This window comes from Paramormyrops kingsleyae, chromosome 18 (assembly GCF_048594095.1).
Source record: "Paramormyrops kingsleyae isolate MSU_618 chromosome 18, PKINGS_0.4, whole genome shotgun sequence".
Taxonomy (NCBI): Eukaryota; Metazoa; Chordata; class Actinopteri; order Osteoglossiformes; family Mormyridae; genus Paramormyrops; species Paramormyrops kingsleyae.
This window is the reverse complement of record NC_132814.1, coordinates 11364614-11385733: the sequence shown is the minus strand read 5'-3', so window position 1 is coordinate 11385733 and position 21120 is coordinate 11364614. Positions and strand designations below refer to the sequence as shown.

The window sequence follows — 21120 nt, the reverse complement described above, 5'->3', positions numbered from 1 at the left end:
TTTGTGTACCCTGCTAGCTCTCATTCTGATGGTAAGGAACTTAAACCAATCACAATCTCCGGGCCATTTTCCAAATTTGTTGCCATACTTTGGTCAGCACTTTTAATGCTTCTTCTTCAGTTGCTGTATATTGCTATTAGAATGTATTGTACCCCTGTACTTTTCCTTTTTGGCAGTAACCTCAGGTCTACTCTGATCTCCACTTTCATTACTGCAGCTTCTTCCACATATCGAACCCCAATATATTTACAGCATTTGAGGCTGGAACTTATTCTTAATCTCACAGATCAGCTGAAAAACAGCCCTTGTTCTTCCATGTTTATTTCCTTCTCCTTCAATGAATGCAGATGTTGTTATGATATTGGTCATTGTCTTTCCTGGTGGCTCTCTGGAATTCACAGTCCTCTTCTTTGCAGTTTCCACACCACCTTCTGCCATCCACTTGGATATTTTTGCCTGTTTAATTTCACATCAGCCAAATGTTGTCTCAGATTCCTCTTGGATGACTTCTCTGAATTCTGTCTGCAGTTCCTCTGGTTCTCTATCAAGCAGGTTCAGCATCTCGAATTGATTACAGATGTTGCCCTTGAAGGCTAAGGGTATATTCTGCAGGTCGTTTCTTGGAAGCCAGAATGTCTTGTTGTTCCGTGATCTTTTCCACATCTTTCCATAAGCACTCTGTGATTACTCTAGGCCACAACCTTGTCATCTATGTCGAGATCTTCCATTGTTTGGGGTTGAGGATATATTGTATTTGATTTCTGTGAACTTCATCTGATGATGTTGGGGTGAAAAGACAATGTTCTGCTTGCTTGAAGTACTTACTAAAAATAAGGAGGTCAGTGGATTTGCAGAAGCTGACTATTCCCCCACCCCCTCCACCCCCCAGTTTTGTTTCTGGAAACTTCTATTTCCTACTTGCTTTCCAACTGACATTCCAGCCTCCAGTCATGTCAACCTTGTCAAAACATTTTTCAATTTTATCTTCATCTGATTCAGTTTTTGGGGCATAAATCTGTATAACTGTTGTATTAACGGAGTGATGATAAAACTGAACTGATGAGGAATTAATATCTGGTGGATGACCAGGTATGGGGGGGGGTGCTCTTCTCAAGTTTACTGATGGCAGAAAAATTGTGATTTGAAAAATTTAATTAAAATCCAATTTTGGGATAAAATCCCCTTTTATGGAAAATATGACCTTTGGTTGCATGCAAAGTTCCTGCCTGAGGATACATTACATCATGGTATAGTTGACTAATTTGCATGAACGATGGTCCCACCCGTTAGAAGGGTGTGATTAAGGAAAAGGAAAGAGAGTTCTGCCATACCTCTGACTGAGCACAAAAACAGAACAGTTGCTTTGATTATTCCTCTGCAATATGTATGAGCACAGATGCAAGGCTGAGTGATGGTAATCACTGTAATTAGCTTTGAAAACCACCAAGGCTCCACAGGATTTATTTCCCTTTAAATTAATATTGTCTGTGAATTTCACAACGGAAATAATCAACACTACCTAAAAACCTTCAGCCTTGTGACCCACAAAACAAACACAATCATTTTCACATTTATCTGGTGTGTACTTTACGTATCAAAACCTCCTGTCACTAAATCGTGGTTATAATCCATGTCTGCTTCTTTCTTTTTCTGTCTTTTTACAAAGCTAACGTTAGTATATTCTAATGACTAATGACTAATCTAATGAATGAATAACAAAAACACTTAATGGCATCTGGTAGCGAAAAAAGCAGCATCATAGCTGTTTTTGGTGAAGGATTCCTACCTTTCAACATTTTAACGGCCACTGTCTTGCACGTCGACAGCTTATCGATCCCAAAGGCGGCCGCCTCCACCACCTTGCCGAAAGCGCCGTGGCCCAAAGTTTTACCTGTGAGACAAAGCGTGGGTGAGAAAGCCTTCAAGGCAGCTCTTCTGGCTCGGGAATCATAACTCAAGCAGCAGGATTCGCTGTCAGGAGAGATACGGGCCTGTAATTAAAACAGCCTGCTGAGCGTTTGACCACTGAAGCAGGCCTCCGCAAGGATTTTATGGAGCAGTTAAGCTTGGAGGACAGAGGCCGACCCCTGATGAAAAATACTAGGATGTTTATTTCGGAAAGAGCAGGTAGTTAATACTTATAGCTCTTGCCATCTTTTGGAGACAGTTTAATTTGACTTAATTAGATTTCCTCTGCTGCAGTCTAGTTCCCTTTCTTTGCACTAATATGCTTCAAACAACCCCTTAATAAGGGTATTCAGGCTCTTTGTGTAGTGTAGAGGGCGATGGGACAGTTCTGCAACTTTGGGAGAAATGTAGATGAGGTGGACATTTTGGATCCAGAAAGTAAAAATCCAGACCAAGATTTTGTTTCAACCAACCAGTTGAGTATAAAGAGTCACAGTCACAGAGTACTAAACTGGTTGGCTGAAATAAAATCTTGGTCTGGATTTTTACTTTCTGGATCCAAAACGTCCACCTTTGGGAGCAATGTAGCATAACAGAGCCTAGACGGTACTGTGTCAAAACCTAAGAGTATGACTATGACCTGGCTCCTCCACTAGAGAGGCCTTACCCAGCCTGAGACGGTCTCGGGGAAACTCCCACTTGCTGCTATCATAGGGCAGACGATCGCACTGCTCGTCCAGGGGAACCTCATCTGGGTCCATTATGATGGACAAGTAGCCGGTCTGAATGTCCACTGAGCTGGGCTGATGGACAGAGAAGATTCATTCATGTTTGAATATGCTTCCTCAGAACCATTAGATTATACATCCAGGAAAAAAACAGCAACTTATGACATGTGGTATGCTCTCGCTTTAGGAAATGTTCACATCTAATAGGAACATTCTGGTCGAAATGGCGCTTTCACTGTTTTCACTTGAGCTGGTCCTTAATCAGTTTCGCTCATGTGTAAACATTTTGTGGAGTCAGTTCATGCGAAATCTGCCACAATTCATAATAATAAAGCCAAACATCTATCCGCCCATCTTTCAACCACGTGTCCCACTGAGGGATGGGGGCAGGGGGGTTGGTATCAGGGGGGTTGGTGGTGGGGCAGTTGGCGCGGGGAGTGGGGGGGCTGGGGGGGGAGCGGAGCCTATCCTGGGAGGACACCACAGGAAGAACATGCACACAAACCTTCTTCAGCTTGCGAATGAAGATAACCAGCATCAGCCAGAGGAAAGTCGCTGCCAAACCAGTGCACACCAAGATTATAACCTCGATATTGGGCTTGTCATCACCTGGAAAGCAAATGGCAGGAAGCTGTTAGGCACTAATGGATAATGGATAACCTTTAGTTTTCTGTTCTGCGCCTTAAATGACTAATGCTTATGTGCCTGAAATGACTGATGTATATGTGCCTGAAATGACTGATGCATATGTGCCTTAAATGACTTTATGCATATAAAGTATATCAGCATATCAATATACATAAAGGGACACAGCACCTATGTAACAATTCTAAATTTTCTGACACATCGCCAAAGCAGTAGCATTACCCAGATCATTCTGGAAACTACTTTAATGACTTAATTTCATTTTCTTAAACACATGCAGAGAAAGTAAATAATTTGGTTGCCCATGCTGTAACATTTTGCCCATTATATACTTAATCCCATTACATTTTGTTGGCAAGAATTTTAGAAAAGTCGAAAACACTTATTCCATTGACCTCAGTTCAACTTCCCAAATTTGTGACTCTTTTCCCACATTTTTTTTTTTTTACAAAGTTTCCTTCTACTTTCATGAGCATGCTCCTTCACGAAAAGACTGACACTGATCAATGTGATTAGAAATCCCTCTTCTGAGACCGGAGAGAGGTCACCCCCCATATGTGAGGAACTCAATAAAATGTAGGCAGGAATTTGCTCGGTACTTCACTCTCACTCTCTTGGCTGTTACTAATTCTGAATCTTGACCGTAATACTGAATTAGTGCCTTCGTTCACACACCGAATGTGTAATGGACGATATTGAAATGCAATTGATTGCATGTAGAGTGTAAGTAGAGTCCAGAATATGAGGATATGGGTTAGATTATTCTTTTTGCTGATGTGATGGTGGACTGGGCCTGCTTCGGGGATCATGAACAGTGAAGCAGGATTTCGGGGATCATGAACAGTGAAGCAGGATTTCGGGGGTCATGAACAGTGAAGCAGGATTTCGGGGATCATGAACAGTGAAGCAGGATTTCGGGGATCATGAACAGTGAAGCAGGATTTTGGGGATCATGAACAGTGAAGCAGGACTTGGTTGTCTTACCTACTACAGTGATGACTGCCGTGGTCTTCGCCCTGCCTTTATCGTTGCTTGCCAGGCACTCATAGCGTCCTTCATCATCTTTCTTCACTCGGTCAATTATCAGCAGCCCATCCTCAGTCAGGGTGATGCCTGGAGCAGAGGAGCGCTTTGTCGTTACTGCGGAACAATCTGGGCTCTCTCCCGCCTCCGAATCTGTGCCCTGCATCTACATGGGATCTTTGTTTTGTTCCATTTGTGGCTCTCTCAGTACCGCTGTGCAAGACAGCTTGATAAACACAATTACTGAGCCCCATTCATATGAAAAGGTCGTCACACGCACAGATGGCAGGCGCCGACCAATGGAAATCGAGAAAGAGACACAATGGGAAAAGTGAAATAATTCCATGCATTTACCAGGTGCGGCCTCCACAAGCGCGCCATTCTTGTACCATGTGATGAAAGGAGGTGGCACTCCCTGGGCGTAACAGGCCAGGGTCAGCGTGCTGCTGCTGTTCACGTTCTGATTGGTCAGGTTCTGTTGCAGCCAAGGGCCTTTCCTTTCTGCATCATACCAAATAAGGACACACAAAGGTTGTAAACAGTAACACTTAAAATTTACACTTACACTTAAAAATTTCACTCTCCAAGTCGCAGTTAATGGTTTTCCATGTAAATATGTATTTCTGAGTGAATATTTCGCTGTGACAGAAAAAGCAGCACTCGCTCCATTCTGCTCCCTGCTACTCACCCTCTATTTTGAACACAGATGTTTTATGGAGCACACGCCTGGTGTAGCTCTGGGCCTGGCACTTGTAGTTCATGGGATCCGTACGGGACACGTTGGTGAGTAACAGCGAAAGAGAGATGGAGTGCAGACCCACTTGCAGCGTGTGGTTGCTGTTAAGGGCCGTGCGGTTATCCGGGCCGACCCACCGCAGGTCTGTGTACAGGTACCGAGTGGCCCTGCAGCTGATGGTCAAGTTGTCTCCTTCTATAGCCTTCTGGGGCTCGATGTTTAGTGCTTCAGGGTGATCTAAGGTACACCACAAGGCACAGGTAAGTTAATAAGGCTCTTGCAGGAATGAGGAGCAGCAAAAACCGGAGGCCACGGCGCACAGCCCAGTCTGGGTTCTCAAAGCAGGCCAGCTATCCTCCTCATTCCACTGGTCCCCTCCTGTCCGACCCTGTCCATCTGTATCCAGTTGCTCAGTGTAGAATATGAACGCACTGGATATTATTAGGCCTGGTCACTGGTAAGCACTGTACTATGTTTGTTTTCTCTCATTGATTTAAATATGCCTGCAACACAGAAATCTGGTTTCCATTAATATGACCCCCCACGTTGAGCGCATATTTAGTTGCATAATCTCCACATTGTCTCTGCACTCTTTCCATGGGTGTGGGTCTAAATAAAGAACGAAGAAGTCGAAGTTTGGGTCAAACCAGAAATTCCTACTGGCCTAATGCTGCTGCTATCCAGAGTAAATTATCGACATACCATCACCACATCATCATCTGGAGGCAGTCCGAGTTATCGGACCTCAAAGAGCCACACGGCTACTCCGTGTGTGTTCCGATGGCTTTATTAGATAATCCCTGACTGTATTCTTCAGCATTATTTAATTTATGCCACTGCAGTAAAAACGCCCAACTTACCACCGACGAAAAACGGGATACTCCAGTTGTGACTTCCGACAGTGTTACTTGCCACACAGGAATACAACCCGGACTCCCTTGCAGCTGCCACAGTTAGCGTGCTAACGGCCTGTGTGAGAGAGCAGCGTGGTGCGTTCGTGAGAAGCTGAGACATATATTTGGCCATACAATTGCTGCAAACACACATCATATGAAAAATAATGTGCAGGCGATTGCTTCCCGGAGAATAGCTCTTAGGCAGCTGGGTTAAGGGTGTAATGAACACCCATTTCTGAAATGAAATGATGTTTTATCTGACATTCGTATGAGTGCAGGTGCACTGGAATGCTTAGCATGCACGTATCCCATCATGCTCTACTTCAAAGAAAAGGGAGGGGAGAGTGAAGTTTGGGGTCAGAGCACAAGGCCACACATTTATCTAGCGCCCCTCGAGCATTTTACGAGGGTTAAGGGCCCGGCAACGATGTGACTATTCCACTGAGCACGGGATTTAAACTGCAACCTTCTGAGCACAGACACAGAGGCCTAACCCTCTGAACACAGACACAGAGGCCTAACCTTCTGAGCACAGACACAGAGGTCTAACCCTCTGAGCACTGACACAGAGGTCTAACCCACTGAACACAGACACAGAGGCCTAACCTTCTGAGCACAGACACAGAGGCCTGACCCACTGAGCACAGACACAGAGGCCTGACCCTCTGAGCACTGACACAGAGGCCTAACCCACTGAGCACAGACACAGAGGTCTAACCCTCTGAGCACTGACACAGAGGTCTAACCCACTGAACACAGACACAGAGGCCTAACCTTCTGAGCACAGACACAGAGGCCTAACCTTCTGAGCACAGACACAGAGGCCTAACCCTCTGAGCACTGACACAGAGGCCTAACCCACTGAGCACAGACACAGAGGTCTAACCCACTGAGCACAGACACAGAGGTCTAACCCACTGAGCACAGACACAGAGGTCTAACCCACTGAGCACAGACACAGAGGCCTAACCCTCTGAGCACAGACACAGAGGCCTAACCCACTGAGCACTGAATTAAATGAACCAAATTTTTTACTGGAATTAACGTATAATGAAAGGACATCTATTATTTTTAAAACAACACTTAGCTGAACACTAAAAATATCTATATGCCAAATAATAACTGTCCCAAGGAAGGTTTATACCATCACATTGCTTAAGTCACCTAAGGCTTAAATACATACTAAAAATAAAAAGTAACAATTAAAAAAGGTTGCAGTTGCCATCTGTTTGAGCAGTTTTTCAGATTTTATAGGGATTGAGTACATCTGTTAAAGTTGGGCATATTGTGTAATCTTCCTAGAAAACTGACCACTGTGCTGTGGATGATGGTCAATACAAGGCCTCAGCTAAGGGCAACAGTGTGACTGACAACTGGATTTTCAATAATCCCCCAAAAGTTGTAATAAGCAGCAGGGTGCGGCTACATCAAAGTTCAGCGCACAGGCCGATCTTGTTCCAAACGGTATTTGATAAAAACCCACAGCTGGGTCACATAAATTGTGTATGAAAGTGACTCCCAGAGAGTGGAACTGAATCACAGCTTATTTGTAAGTACAGCTGAGCAGCTCTTGCATTTTTTTTTTTTTAAACACAGAAATCCGATCATCAAACAATCCAGCTAGTCACACTTAATAGTGCCTTTTGTAGCGCAATCTTGGCAGACCGGTGTTTTAGAAAACCTGCTATACTGACTCTTTGTCTGTTAGTGTGGGTTGCTTACAGATCCGAGTCCAACGGCACGCCAGTATTAGGTGCGTGACCGCCAAGCAGACAGACCCCTGCCGATGCCCTTGACACCATGACCTCCAACCCCCATTGACAGTCTTCATAACGAGTCCCTCTAAGACTCACCCTGGCCGTGTTTGTGGGATGTCAGGATATATATGAGGTGACAGAAAGGAATTCACTTCAACCGAGCCCCGAAACAGGTCCTAACTATCCCCCATAAAACACCAGCACATGGGCTGCAAGCTCTTGTAAATGTGTCTCCCACTTACAGGAACTGAATGTTCTTCATGCATTTTGAAAAATGAGGCGAGGAAACCTATATTTTTTTTTGCAGTTGCATCATCACATGGAAGGTAAGCTTCCATGACGATCATGCAGTGAATGGCCCCGTGTTGGATTAAGTTTGAGAGAAATCGCTTGGGTAATGCAATCTCACGGGAGAGCTGCTAGAGAAATCTTGAATTCGATGTATAATATCGTATGTCAATACACATGAAATTCTCTTTTTTCTGAGTATATTTATATGTGGTATGTTTGTGTGCATGACTCTGCACTCTGCAATAGACTGGACCCATACAGGGTACCCTATCATTCTTGGGCCGGATTCCATGCTTACCCCAACCCTGTACTAGAAAAGTGTCTACAGAAGACGGGTAGGTGGGAAATAACCTGAGACCTTGGCTGGATGAGTTTTACCCCTCAGCAACAGCCAGCTCAGGAATGACCTTCAAGAAGATCAAAGGAGCTCATTTGCCTCAAATGTTCAGTTCTAATGATTGTAATTAAATGATGTAATTACACCAGAAGCTTCTCCTGTGAGCCTAAGTGACGAGGTGGTGCATATCAAAATAGAGAGAAAAAACATAAAAGAGGAAACTCTCTGACAAATAAAAATGGAATAGAATTAGGGAAAGGTATAGATCGCAATTTTTTTTGTCAAATATTTTAAAAGTTTTAAATGCCTGTTGGAACACTGTCAACACAATCAATAGCAACAGGAAAGCACGTCATTATTAGATCAGAAAGATCTTGCTTAAATCAGGTTGCTCCAACCACCTGTATTAAGACTATGTCTAGGATTATTTAATTAGGCAAAACAATCCTTCTGTGGTAATGTTTCTGATTTTGGGAATCCAGAATTCGGGGAACCACAGATGAAAATCATTCGTAGCTAGAGATCCCTACCACTAATGTGCATCACGAGCACCATCCCAGAACCACTGTCGGGGAAGCAGGCTTTAATACTTCTTTTCCCCCTTTGAATATTTTCTTTTCATGAGACATGTTTTGCTTAAGGCTTGATCACTTCAGTACTTTAAGAGCAGCTCTGTCATACATGTTCTAGAAAATCATTTCCAGAGACCAATGGCAACTGGGTATCTACTCCCATACTGAAGTGGATAAATGAAAGTAAATTTCAAGTACTTGTCATTCTTCTGCATGTCAAAAGATACACACTAAATAACATCTGCCCGAAAAGATCAGGAAACTTAAGTTTTTTCATAGGGTAACGCAGGATCAATTGACCAGCAGCTAAAGAACTTGAAAGAGTCTGAGAAAAGAACGGCAGGATGAAGAGTGAGGCACCTATCCGTCATTGAATCACTGTTAAGTTTATGGCGCCCTAACAATTTGCAGGTTTAGCCTAATAAAACAAAGGCTCAGTGCTGGATTCAGGATGACACCATTATTTATGTGTTGCATTGTTACATCGGTGCGGCTGAGCGGCTAGTTACCACCCTAGGGAGATGGTGAACGATGAATTCACAAGGGTAGTTCTAAGTAAAGTCCAGATTTATTATTTACATCATCCAATGAAACATAGTCAGAAGATAACTACCATTATAAGTCATAAGATGTATAATCAGCAATAAATGAGATTCATTTGAAAATGGAAATACTGATACACACCTTTCTTTTACTGATGTCAGTGGCGTTCTCAATGGAATGGATTTTGTTGTACGGCCAGTTGATGTTAGTGTTGTTACTGTCCTCTTCATAAAATTTAACAGGTCTGGGTTCAGAGCTCAATTTACACCTGAAAATACAATGAGAAGATATTTAATCATTGTGGTCTTTTAAGATGATTATTTTTTTGATGTTGCTAACTAGTTGTTATCAATATGCATGGATTACAAATCAGTCATTAGTTATTTACAATTTTAAATAAAGTCAGTCATCACCCACACCTCGATCATCGTTACTGGTACAGAGAGCATATTTAATTCTTTCTTGTAGCACTATGAAGGGTTTGGGAAACGCTGGCCCCGGAATGTCGTGCTATGCAGAATTCTCAAACTGACAGCATGGTTCTTAAAACATCTGAAGAAAACAAATAATTTGGTGCTTGTCTGGATTAATTTGAGGCTTTAGTCCCGAATGCCCCAGGCTCATAATGGGTCAATGTTAGTATGGTAAATCCTCACAGAGTTGCCTATGTATAATGGCACCCCCCTCCCCCCACTCAGATATTTATCCTCAAGCAACAGTCAATAAACAGTTTCAGCAGTTTGACATTTAACATAAAACAGCTGCAGAAAGCTCATTACAACGTAGCGTTAGCGTGTATCTAAGTCAGTCGGCTCTTATTGGTTCTGACAAGTGTCTATCTGTATTACCGCTCCGAGACAAAGTACTTCAAGCCCTTAAGCAAATGTTATTCCTTCATGACGATGCACCTTTTCTGCCGTATACGTATTTCCACAAACTCGCACGAGTGTCAGTATTTCTACCCACTACCTCTCAGCGATTATACTGTGCTGTGTGTGAATGCAGAGGTTTCTTACGGCTGCTCAATCTGCATGTGTCTTTCTTAAGGCCTGGGAGGAAGCAGGGCTGGGGCTGTCGCTTTCGAAGGAGGGGAACAATCAAAGATTGATGAGAACAGAGGCAAACAGGAAGGCTGGGGGAATGCGTCAAGCGGCAAAGGAAGCCCTCCCTCAGCCTCTGGCCAGAGGAGATAAGGCCGGACCACTGGACTCACTCGCTCAAGAAGGGGAACTAGCCGATCAAATTTCTCACCATGCAGATGAAGACCCTCCATAAATCAGCTCCTTACTTTACCTCTTACCTCAGCCATTTTAAAACCACTCCTTGCATAAAGGACAAATTATTTTTAGTTTAATCTTATCGTGCCAGGGGTCAAATATCAGCAGCGAGTGTATTGCATGATTTGTGCAAAACAAACACATGTAGTACTTGTTTCCTGCTAAAAAAGTGCCTACTTGTCTCTCTGAGGAACATGCCACATTAGTCATTACTAGTGCTTTTCACTGATTACTTTCACGAGCAGCTGTTGGCAAACATGATTATAAGCTCTTTAGTGCTGTTGACAGTTGTGCTTTGCCAGCATTGGGTGTCAGTTCTATTTCAGTGATAATAAACGCACTACAAAGTAAAAATCATTACAAACAATTAAAGAAACACTTGTCAACTCCGCTACCTAATACATAATGCAGCATTCCTCTTTATTAGCTCAGAATTGCATAACTAGTTTTTCATAGTGATTTTCACTGAGTGTAGCTAATGACTGTAATGGGTCGATTGTGCGACGCCTTGTGCCTGACAGTCTCCCGCCGTCACTGACTAGCCTGTCTCCTCTGGAATGTTCATTTTGCTGAAGCTTGTCTGCTAGCATGCAGACATTCACCGAAAACAACATGAGCTGTTTCAATATAATGTGCAAAGGACGCTGAAGACTTGGCCATTGTGTCCTGTTCAATAGAACCTGACACAAAGTTACTAAACAGTTACTGGTTACATGTTCCATTTATCTTTGCTTCTGGGGCCCTGTCAATCTGTCAGCCTTTTTACAAAAACGGAGACATTTTCTTCTCGGGGGGGTCAAGATTGGAATGAAAAACAGGGATGTGGGTAGTCAAGCAGCCTAACGGTCCTTTTCCATTGGCATATATGAACCGAGCCCCCCCCCCCCGGAGCCTTCAGATAATCCATGCACCAGTATTTCTGTGCATTTCGACCAATCAGAAGTGGTGACTCAATTAGCTGTGTTCACTCATGCTTTCATGCTGGTAAGCAGGGCTATGTCAGCATGGGTGCGGTTTCGGTGTGACTCAGTTCTTGGTGGCAGTGGAAAAGCACCATTAGAACCATCAGGTGTCCATAAATTAATAAATAAACTACAAACCCATTTTCTATTCAGCCTTTGTCATGGGCAATAAGAGGTCTAACCAGTAACCAATAACCTGGTAGCATGTCCAAGTAAATTGAGGTGAGTAAACCCCACTTTTGTCTGGGATTGGAGATCACTCCCTTCCCTGATTCACAGACCTTCTAGTTGACAGTATTTCAGCTGCTTAGATAAAGTGGCTAACTCCGCATTCCGGAAATCCTTCTGTGATAGGAAGACGAGATAAGAAACTGGGAAAAGCCTCTGTTTGTCCAGGATGTGATTGTGGTATCATGCACAGTCAGGAGAAGTGCTTCACATGCACACTGATTACACTGATGAGTAGAGATGGGGCAGTAACAAATTAAACACTATATGCCTAGTATTTAAATACTTTATGGACCTTCGAAAAACTGCTATGTCAGATTTTCTTAATTTTCAAATAACATGCATTAATCCGCGACCTGATTAAGAGGAAAGTTTCAAACAAACAAATGCTTGAAGCATGAAAAATGGGCCAAGTTGCTTTGAAAGTCCTGACTGGCATCCCGCTTGGTCCAGCGTGTGGAGAAACGACGATTCAGCAAGTCCAGCAATAAATGATCTGACTTGTTATTTCCTACTCTTTCTCCTTCATTCTTCATTCCTCTGATGGATCAGTTTATTCATGCTAGTGCAAATCGTGACCCTCTTTTGGCCTGACCTTTGAAGCACACAGTTATCTGGGTTTGCGGTTGTTTGACCTGTCGGCAGTGAGTTCAGTGCCCAGCTGAGGACCTGAGAGAGTGTCTGGGTGACTCACCATTTGAGGCTGGGACTGTGTTCACAGGGCTGCCACACCCAGGTGATGTGAGGAACTGGAAAGCCCTGGGCAGTGCAGGTCAGCTGCTGCTCCTTACCAAACATGCGCTGCTGCAGGTCCACCGGCTTTAAGTTTTCTTCCAAGATCCGTGGTTGTACTGTGGGGGCAGACACAACATCAGCTGATGGTCTTAGATTTCCTCCTTATTTTTCTTATTCTGCCTACATAATTCCCCTAAAGCCACTTGCTGTTGTGTATAGGACAGCACTGCACACAGTCCGTGGCTGTGCCCACATGAGCCACAGCGGTACAGTACAGCACTGCACACGGTCCATGGCTGTGCCCACATGAGCCACAGTGGTATAGTACAGCACTGCACACGGTCCATGGCTGTGCCCACATGAGCCACAGCGGTATAGTACAGCACTGCACACGGTCCATGGCTGTGCCCACATGAGCCACAGTGGTATAGTACAGCACTGCACACTGTCCGTAGCTGTGCCCACATGAGCCACAGCGGTATAGTACGGCACTGCACACTGTCCGTAGCTGTGCCCACATGAGCCACAGCGTTTTTAATATCCCATTGTCTTTAATTTTTTTTCCACAAGAAATGTATTTATGTAACATCTTTGTTCTTGGTTGAGATGTTTTAAATGGATATTCAACAAATTAAAAACGAAACGTGAAAAAATCCAGTGATGTCTGATTTTTTAAATAAGATCACGCTGCTAGAAAATTATTGTTATGGAAAGTGGTAGAACCAATGGTGACCATTCTCCTTTGGGTCCAAATCTGGCATCAGCACTCAAGTTGCATGAATGTAATATGGTTGTAATACGCATATCGCTGTGATACTCCTCTTTTCTTTGGTTATTACCACTGTCCTGAAGCCATTCTGTCTTAACCAATGTGAACAACACACAGTCGGACTGGATTTCCCTGCTCACTTCTGCATGCTGCCTTTGTTGTCCATGCCAAGAACAACTATGCTGACCTCAGGACCCCAATGGAAGAGACAAAAGACTGAATTTAAGATGAGAAGCAGAATCGGACACATGGCACTGCTTGCTGCGTCAGCTTAACGTCACTGTATCATTAAGCATGTCAGCTGACTCCTCGGACTGCGGCACTGACCTCTGACCTCGAAGGTATAGCTAAGGTTTTGATATACGCCTCTTTCTTTGTTTCCCACAAGAATGGTGTAGACTCCTGCATCCTTCTGCTTGGCATCTCTAATGATGAGATTGTACTCTGAATGCTCGTAGCAAGTTGAGTTCTCTCTTATCTGCACACCATCCTTATACCTTGAGGGAGAAAAGGATTGTGGTTATAAGGGCAGGTCATCGTAATGTACTGCGCAATGGGCATTCTGAGCACTACACTGATTTTCCTCGAGTTAAGATGGGGTTCCGTTCCAATAAACCCATCGTAAGTTGAAAATATCGTAAGTCGAATATGAGCAATATGATAGGATTAAGCACAGAAAAAAATACCATAAGATACGTTGTTAAACACTATATGAGATATTTATGGTCATAATCGCTACAGAGACTGGAAGCGTGACTGTGTGGATGCAGCCATTGCCTGGCATCAGCATTGTACGGCATATGGCCAGGCGGGGAAGAAATGAAAATTTCACGACTGAATGTGCGTCGCTTTTTACACCATCATAAAGTCAAAATATCCTAAGTCGAACCATCGTAAAGCAAGGAACATAAGAACATACATAAGAACATAAGGAGCATAACTTCCTACCACGTCACAATATTTGGTCGCGGCACTGCAGACACCTTGGGTCCAAACTTGACATGTTTTTTGCCTTCAAGGACTGAGACAACCTTGTCCTCTTTATAGAACAAGTTGATGAATGGATGCTCTGTGATGAAAAAGCAAATTTCTCGTGCAAAACAGTACTCTGGAAGGAATGGCCATTTTCAGATTGAAAGGAATATCTTGCAAAGATAAATGGTACAATGACACACTAGTTTATATATTAACATATAAATATATATTCAAGAATGTACGTATCCAGCCGCGCTCTCACCGTAGACCATCACTTTAGCGGTTGCGGCCTTTTGGCTCACGATCTCCGCCGTGCAGCGGTACGGGCCTTTGTCCTCAGTCGTCACATTGTGCAAGATCAGGGTGCTGCTCATGGTAAAGGTCAATGCTGGGGTGTCTGTGTGCTTATGGATTTTGTGCAATCGATTCCACTGAAAACACAGATCCACAATTAGTTCTGTTTACACTTTGGTATGCTAGGTTTGCATCTAGGTCTGCTAGAACATGGTGAAAATTGCATTTCAGTTTCGTTGTTCAAGTGACTATGACAATAAAGATTTATCTTATCTTATCTAAAAGTGGATGACAGGAACCAACGGTTTTAGAGTTAGTGGGTGATGAACATGAGGTTTTTGTAAAAGTCTTTAGGGTGTTTAAAATGTAAGACAGTAATGTTAGACATACAGCCTTTCCTGGGTAATCCCATGTGAAGATGATTCTCCCATTGAAGGTCGTCTCCCCCGAGCATTTGAGGGACAGAGTGTCACCAACCACCAGCCTAACACGATTTGCGCTGATCTTGACATTATCCAGTTTGGACGCTGGACAAATTTTAAAAAAAAAACAACATACAGGAGAACTAAAGATTTTTTTCTCTGCACAGCCAAAAGCACTAATTCGGTTTGAAGGTGACCCAGTAATTAGCTCTTTCTGTTCTAATAGCTTTGGGTAACACTTCACTTAAAGCACTCATGTATAATGGATTATAGATACCTTCATAATGCATTATAATGCATTCATTCAATTGGTATTATAAACAGAACTATAACTATATATGTAAAAAGGTATAACATTATAGCCATGTTTATTATGCATTATGAATGCTCTATGAAGCTAATAGATGTGTTTATAAAACTTAATATCTATAATGCATTATACATGAGTGCTTTAAGTAAAGTGTTACCTAACTTTGTATTCAAAAGACTTTCTACAAGAACTATCTGGACCAGTGTTTCCCAGTCTGGTCCTTGGCGACACACAGAGATTCTGGCAAGGAGCTGAAACATGGATTGTCTGTAGGTCCCCACAGTCTAGGTTGAGAAACACTGATCTAGGCAGACATACCTGGCCAAATATATTTCTCATTCATTTCATGCATGTTATCAACTCCCTAAAACTTCACAACAAATCCATGGTAGGAGAGAGGTGAGCGAGCAGCTTACACATCCTCTTAATGAGGTAGCTGGCCTCGTGGAGAACCTGATGTCGCCCAGTGGTGGTTTTGCATACAAGCAGATCGTAGTGGGAGCCGGGGGGGTAAAGGATCTTGAAACCCACTTGCGGATCCCACAACTCGTCTTTTACCACAGACGACATGCGTGGTTTCTGAATGAATCTCTAAATGAGTAAAGTACAAAGGCATGTCAAAGGTCTTAGCTTTGGAACCCGTTCTGTTCTAGATTACATTTAACTTAATGAAACCTACACAAACTGGGTCACTGACAGCCACAAGCTTGAATAACATCTACCTGTCGAGATGCTTTGAGAAACAAGGTAGCTGGTATTAATAAACATTTTGCAGAAGTTGTTTTGCATGACTAATTAGAGTAGAGAATGCTTGATTTTATAACGATGATTCTCAGTGTGGCTACTAATCATTCTGGATTGTACACTGAAGATGAACAGGTCATCTCCTCACAGGCATCCATCAGTTCTACTTTCCCACACAGTGCTTATGTTCTCTGACCTTGATGGCACGAGACTGAGCTCAGATCTGCCTGGTTCCTTACCCCCTCCAGTGTGACCACGTAGTCAGGAGAGGTGGTCCTGCAGGGGATCACCAGCTCTCGCTCCCTGTCATATATTGTCAGGACACTGGGGGGGTCCTGGGGTTCCTCCACAAAAGGGTTGTCATCATCTGCATATAGAGTGGTGCATAATGGGAAAACAGTTATGCCTAAGTGATAGGTTTCCACCAAGCTGTGATTCTGAGAAAAATTAAATATCAGCACTTGCGATGGTGAGTATGTCACTCTGTTTCTGACCAAATCTAAATCTCAGTTTCACATTCAAGCGTCACAGGAAACTAAAAATGTGGCTTTTTATTGTTTTTTATTATAGTCAGGCTCCCTAAAGGGAACCGCAAACATGTGTCAGTTTTAAAGCGAATGACTCCAGGTGTCATATAATTGTATAATTTGTCAAGTATTGACTTTTTCAGAGTTGACAGAATGTCTCCCAGAGGGGAAATACAAATCTGCCCATGGAATTTAAATCAGCTCTCAATGCAGACAACACCCTCCCCGTCCCACCCCCGGCCTCAAGCAGCATTAAACAGGGAAGGCAATCTGAGCCAGAGCAATCACAAGGGCTGAGCTTGCAACAACACTGTGGCTACTGGTCCAGCGAGCAGCCGTGTCACACTGTGGGAATGTATTAGGAAAATAAACATCTCGCCCCTTGCTTGATGCTGCCATCCCTGCGCGAAATACGAACACTTCATGGGGGAGCTGTGGGACCCCCCCAATGCAAAAATAAACAATGAACAATCAGACATTAAACAGTAAGAGGTTTCAGAAGTAGCCAGTATAGACTAAACATGTGACTAGCAGGACATCAGAAGCATTGAGTAGACGTCTGTTGCTACAATGGATGCATATTGTGCGTTATAACCTTTGCATCCCCTGAGACTGAACTAAAACATAGTTTAACAATGCAAAAAAGGGAGATTTTGTTGGAAATTAATTTATACTGGCTCAGAAATATGCAAGCTTATATATTTTTAAGATGTTGGGGAGTAGGAATGGCTGTTCTTGGGATATTGTCCACAAATTGACAAAATTTGTAACAAGACCAACAGAAGCAAAGCACATAAAAATGCTGCTGCATCCTACATACTGGCCTTATCCTCCCTGCCCACCTACGCAAAATGATCTCAGAAGAAAGGAGGAGATGAAGTGAAAAACTTAGAGTTATGTAGTGTTATATGGAATTATTCAGTGTTATATAGTGCTATATTACATTATACACTAAGTGTTATATAATGTCATACAGCATTATTTAGTGTTATATATTGTTATATAGTATTATTTTGTGTTATATAGTTTTATATAGCATCGTTTTGTGTTATATAGTGTTATATAGCATTATTTAGTGTTGAATATTGTTATATAGTATTATTTTGTGTTATATAGTGTTATATAGCATCATTTTGTGTTATATAGTGTTATATAGCATTATTTTGTTGTTATATAGTGTTATGTAGTGTTATACTTCCCTTAAAAACAGCAAGACAGAAACTTTGCTGTTGTCTCTTAAATAATTTTAGGAATCTTATGGATGTCTTAACTAGATATAACTGATCTCGGCAAGGTCTTGTAAAAACCTTATTTACGTAAGTTTGTGATTAACAAAAGGTGACAACAGATAACCTTGCTTAATCACAAAACAGAAACAGTAGATTAACCACTGAACTTACACTGGCTTATCTGTGGACAGGAAAGACCTTCTCGTCCCACATAAGTCATCATTAAAAGTCATTCTAGGTCTCACCTTTGACAAAGATGTAGGTGGAGACATGGCTGTCGCCATGGTGGGCAGAGCCGCAGGAGTACAGGCCGGTGTCGTTGTGTCTGCTGTTACGGACGATTAGCTGGCTGCAGTGACTGTACCCCCACTTCTTGCATCCTGTCTTGTTCACCAGAACTCCGTCGGACCCCACGTGCCGTCCGGGAAGCTTCCACTGAAGTGTGGATGAGCCCCTGTCAAAGGAACATGGAGACAAGGCTTTCTTTCAGCCCCGAACCGGTACTCACCACATCAGCCCCCCACCCGCACAGCACTACCAGCCTCCTACAAGGCTGCCCATAGTAAACAGAAGATTGCAGGCATCAGTGCTGGGTCCAGAGCGGAATCAACGAGGGTGCATCTGAAACGAGTGAGATGGCAAGAACCCAGGAACCTTGTGGCAGCCGTGGACCGACTGGCTTCCACTGCAGAGGTACATCATTAATGTGAGGGTGCTTGGTGCCGGTTCATCAGCGCTGCACATCCTTAAAAGATCTTCTTGTTTTTCCTTTTCACACAATCTGGAATTGCTGGTTAATTTAATTATAGGTCCTCCCTTCATCAATCATCTCAAACCAAAAAGAGCTGGCCAGTGCAAATCTCCTAAACGTCAGCTACCTATGACTCGCCATGAAAATGGCTACAGGCTTTGAGTGTTATAACTTCACTGACAACTCTGTAGGCAACCGGGAGACAACAGATGTGGCTATTTGGTACCGACAGTAACCAGACAAAGCAATTTCAGACATGGAAAGTTGTATCAGACTCACTTTGCTTTGGCCAGACAGCAAACAGCAGTCTCCGATAAACGCAGTAATGTGAGAAACACACACACATCACAGGTTGAACATTGCATTTTGTCCAAAATATCTTTGGACTCCTGCTTGCATGCTCTGCACATATATTTCTCTTTTTTGAGGTTTTTTTCCTCGTTAGTCCCATGTTGTCCTCTCTGCGGGCCTCTTAATTGTTGTTTCAACATGGCTCTCGTCAACTCTCATCTGACAGATTTAAGTTTCACATGGGAATGTGGTTTCGAGATGATGTGCTCAAATAGCAATCATTTCAAAGCCACTACCAAGTGACCAATTAATGGAGTCTCGGGGGACCTGCACATGTTTCGCATACCGAGGGCCTGTGTCTCGGGGCAGGACTAGTCAGCCGCCTTGGAGTCGAAGGACCCCAGCCTCTGGTTTCGCACGGCCTTCTAAGGAAGCAGCCAAGTCCAAACGGTCCACAAGGGTTTGCATTCCAGACAAGGCTGAGGACTGATGCAAGTTCTCGTCTCACGTGCATTATCCTACAGATGCGATGCAGGGCTGTCCCTTTGATAAGAGTGCCTGACAGCCTTTTCAGTCACGAGCGTTCCATATCGGCTGCTTGCTTTCTCTTCCTTCGGGGTCAACCCATCCCCAGTCAGAGAGCAGAGTAATCACAGCCAATGGCCACAAGCAGCCTCTGTGTCTCCATTCTTAACAAAAGCATTTTCATCTGCAGAATTCCAACTGTGTATAAATTTTTGCTCCCCCTACATATCGCAGGTATGGGTGCCTTTCCTGTTGGAAAATTGAGGAATATTCAATAGAACTTTGTGTGGATGTATGAGAGTAACTGTGCAAAACCGAGTTTGCATCTGTGTTTTTCAGTTTGAAGGACTGCTAGCCTAACATGGTCTAGTGACGGCCCACCGATAAAGACCAGCGAAACCAAGATCTGCTTACCGGCAGGTGAGAGTGAATGAGCTCCCAGCACGAATGTTGCCCTCAGGATGCCCATGCAGAGTCGGCTTCTTCACTGCCTCTGTCTGCCCTGCAGAAATATGTAACGTGGTTACAGGAAACCTTTTTGCGTAAATCTCCAAGCTGTTCATTGGCAGAAGCACAGAATGGTAGGGTGTCAGGTGAAGGCAAATACCTCTGGGCTTAAATGCTGAAGGTCACTGAGCAGCAACGCTCAGAAATTAATATACAAAATGTGCAATACTATTCATTGTCTGGAATATCATATAATACTGAAATGCAAGGTATACCCGTATTCCTTTAAGGAGAATGAAACTTTGTGATGTGTCGATGTAAATGACTAGTGTTTCACCATTCTGTTTAATAGTGACTAGCCAATAGTGAGAATTTAGAATGTTTGAATTTTTTGCGAATCAGGTAAAAGCCCCCAATCATGTTTTTGCTGGGTTTATGGCCCAGACTGCTACACATGGCGAATACAAACACATAATGGCAGATATTTCCGCACAAGCTCATGCTGTTACTGCCTCGCACCACCGACGTGCCACACTGTGCCACAGCGCCGCCCTGCAGGCCGAGCGCACACTCCTTATGCATCCTGCACCTCCCCAATCCCAATTCTTTCTCAAAGTGATACTTTGAGAGACGGGAAGAGCTGAGTTACAGTCAAAACTAAGTTTCATTCTGGCTCACTCAGTTAAATGAATTTTGAAAAAAATTGAAGACAAATTCCCAAAACTCACTCAGTCCATTATTTCCTAAATTTCTTTAGGGACTAATAAGATGTATGTCTGTATGTATGTATGTATGTATGTATGTATCTATCTATCTATATCTATCTATCTATCAATTTTCCAAAATGTGTTTACCGAGCATTGCTCTGACCATAGACAATCACTTCGCCAACATCTTACATTGTGCTCATAATAGTTGTCTTTGCCACAGACAAACGAAGCCCTGAGTTTGGTTACAGAGGCTGTAACGGAGCTGAGCCCCCTGAACACCCAGGGCATTGTGATACAGTGGCACTCTGCGTTTAGCTTCCACAGGTGTCCCTTAACCTACGCCTCTACAGGCTGACTTCTGCCGCATAAACGCAAAAACAGACACTCCTCATCCGAGCCGGCAGAAGCATAAAACAGAGACTGCAGACACTGAACCCAGATCTAAGGGACGCCGACTCCCGGAATTTCGCTTTTCTTTTGCACCCATC

The 21120-nt window shown here is 43.3% G+C and overlaps 1 protein-coding gene across 1 annotated transcript in view; it reads right to left on the bottom strand.

Moving 5' to 3' along the window:
- The window catches only part of LOC111838006 (vascular endothelial growth factor receptor kdr-like), a 44862-nt gene that overhangs the window by 16807 nt on the left and 6935 nt on the right, over window positions 1-21120 (bottom strand). Inside the window, exons 2-18 of the mRNA XM_023800545.2 lie at window positions 19890-19977; window positions 18154-18362; window positions 16392-16519; window positions 15825-15999; window positions 15067-15203; window positions 14645-14813; window positions 14356-14476; window positions 13735-13904; window positions 12598-12754; window positions 9578-9704; window positions 5901-6009; window positions 4993-5277; window positions 4659-4805; window positions 4266-4394; window positions 3142-3245; window positions 2576-2711; window positions 1787-1891 (exon numbers count right to left, since the gene is read on the bottom strand). Coding sequence (XP_023656313.2) covers window positions 1787-1891; window positions 2576-2711; window positions 3142-3245; window positions 4266-4394; window positions 4659-4805; window positions 4993-5277; window positions 5901-6009; window positions 9578-9704; window positions 12598-12754; window positions 13735-13904; window positions 14356-14476; window positions 14645-14813; window positions 15067-15203; window positions 15825-15999; window positions 16392-16519; window positions 18154-18362; window positions 19890-19977 — 2496 coding nt within the window. The remainder of the gene's footprint in view (window positions 1-1786; window positions 1892-2575; window positions 2712-3141; window positions 3246-4265; window positions 4395-4658; window positions 4806-4992; window positions 5278-5900; window positions 6010-9577; window positions 9705-12597; window positions 12755-13734; window positions 13905-14355; window positions 14477-14644; window positions 14814-15066; window positions 15204-15824; window positions 16000-16391; window positions 16520-18153; window positions 18363-19889; window positions 19978-21120) is intronic.